Source organism: Chinchilla lanigera, unplaced genomic scaffold, assembly GCF_000276665.1.
Source record: "Chinchilla lanigera isolate Chin_1 unplaced genomic scaffold, ChiLan1.0 scaffold00056, whole genome shotgun sequence".
Taxonomy (NCBI): domain Eukaryota; kingdom Metazoa; phylum Chordata; class Mammalia; order Rodentia; family Chinchillidae; genus Chinchilla; species Chinchilla lanigera.
In genome coordinates this window covers 12,538,083-12,539,253 of record NW_004955457.1, presented here as the reverse complement: position 1 = coordinate 12,539,253, position 1,171 = coordinate 12,538,083, and the positions used below count along the sequence as shown (strand labels likewise).

Below are 1,171 nucleotides of genomic sequence, written 5' to 3'. Positions count from 1 at the left end.
CGCCCCTCCCCCGGCCTCCATCCCGGCCCCGGCCGAGGGCAGGGGTCTTGAGGACCGCGATTCTGGCCACCTCTGCCAAAGGCTGCCAGCCAGTACCTGATCAGACATGGTGACTGCGGCTTCCCCCGGGTCTCCGCACAGCAGCGGCCTCCGGGCGGCAGAACCTCTCTCGCTCCGGCGTTTACAATCCCTTCTCCCTGCCCCACAGCACAACACCACCGCGGCAGCAACTTCCGCTACGCCTGGCGTCACTTCCGCTGCGCGCAGGGGGCGGGACGGCGACGCGCGGAGAGGGGAGGCGGGCGGCGAAGCGCCTGCGCGTGCCTGGGTCTTGTGAACGCACTGCAGTGGCTGAGCGAGGGGCCGTGGACCTGTCAGCTCCTTGAGAGAAGGCCTGGGCCTCGGCCTGGGCCTGGACCTGGCCCTGGCCGGCACAGGCCGCCTCGCCCCATCGTGTTCGGATCCTTGCTGGCCGCCTGGCCTCCTCCCTCCCACATTTTGCTGGTTTCGGAAAGGCAGCCGAGGTACTTCTTTGTCTCCTCTCAGCCTGTGTCGAAAGCTCGCCTTTCTTCCGCTGAAGCTAACATTTCGGTTAAGCGCCCCCAGCAGCACGCGACTTGAATACAACCACAACAAAAAACAACGACCCCTCTGGACGCAGTATTCATGGCTATCGACAGAAAGATGCTGTTGAAAGTTGTCAATTCGTGGGGAGGAGAAGCTAGCAAACTCTAAAATTGGTGGATGTGGATTTAAAAGTGATCGAAGATGTTTTTAGAGCACAGTGGTCCTCCTGGCACAAGCTTGGGAGATAAAGATATAAGCAGTGCAGAAATAAGTCAATAAACGCTAACATTTACTTTAACCAGAATGCCAAGAAAATTCTGTATTGAAAGAACAGGTTTTTTCAACAATTAGTATTGAGACGACTGGATGTCTACACACAAAAGAATGAACTTGGGTTTCTACCACCACGACACACAAAATTAACCTAAAATGGACTGAAAGTGTGTATGTAAGAGCTAAAGTATGGAACTCAGGAGAAAACACAGACAAATCTTAATGACTTGGATGAGATGATAGCTTCTTAGCTATTACACCAAAAGGACAAGCAACCTGTGAAAAATTGAAAAATTGGCCGGGCGTGGTGGTGCATGACTGTAATCCCAGC

General features: G+C 54.3%; 1 protein-coding gene across 1 annotated transcript in view; it reads right to left on the bottom strand.

Moving 5' to 3' along the window:
* Sumo1 (small ubiquitin-like modifier 1) overlaps positions 1–280 on the bottom strand; it is a 26,830-nt gene extending 26,550 nt beyond the window's left edge. The window contains exon 1 of the mRNA XM_005397063.2: positions 97–280. Within this exon, the coding sequence (XP_005397120.1) occupies positions 97–108 (12 nt within the window). The 5' untranslated portion in view covers positions 109–280. The remainder of the gene's footprint in view (positions 1–96) is intronic.
* Positions 281–1,171: the final 891 nt, after the last annotated feature.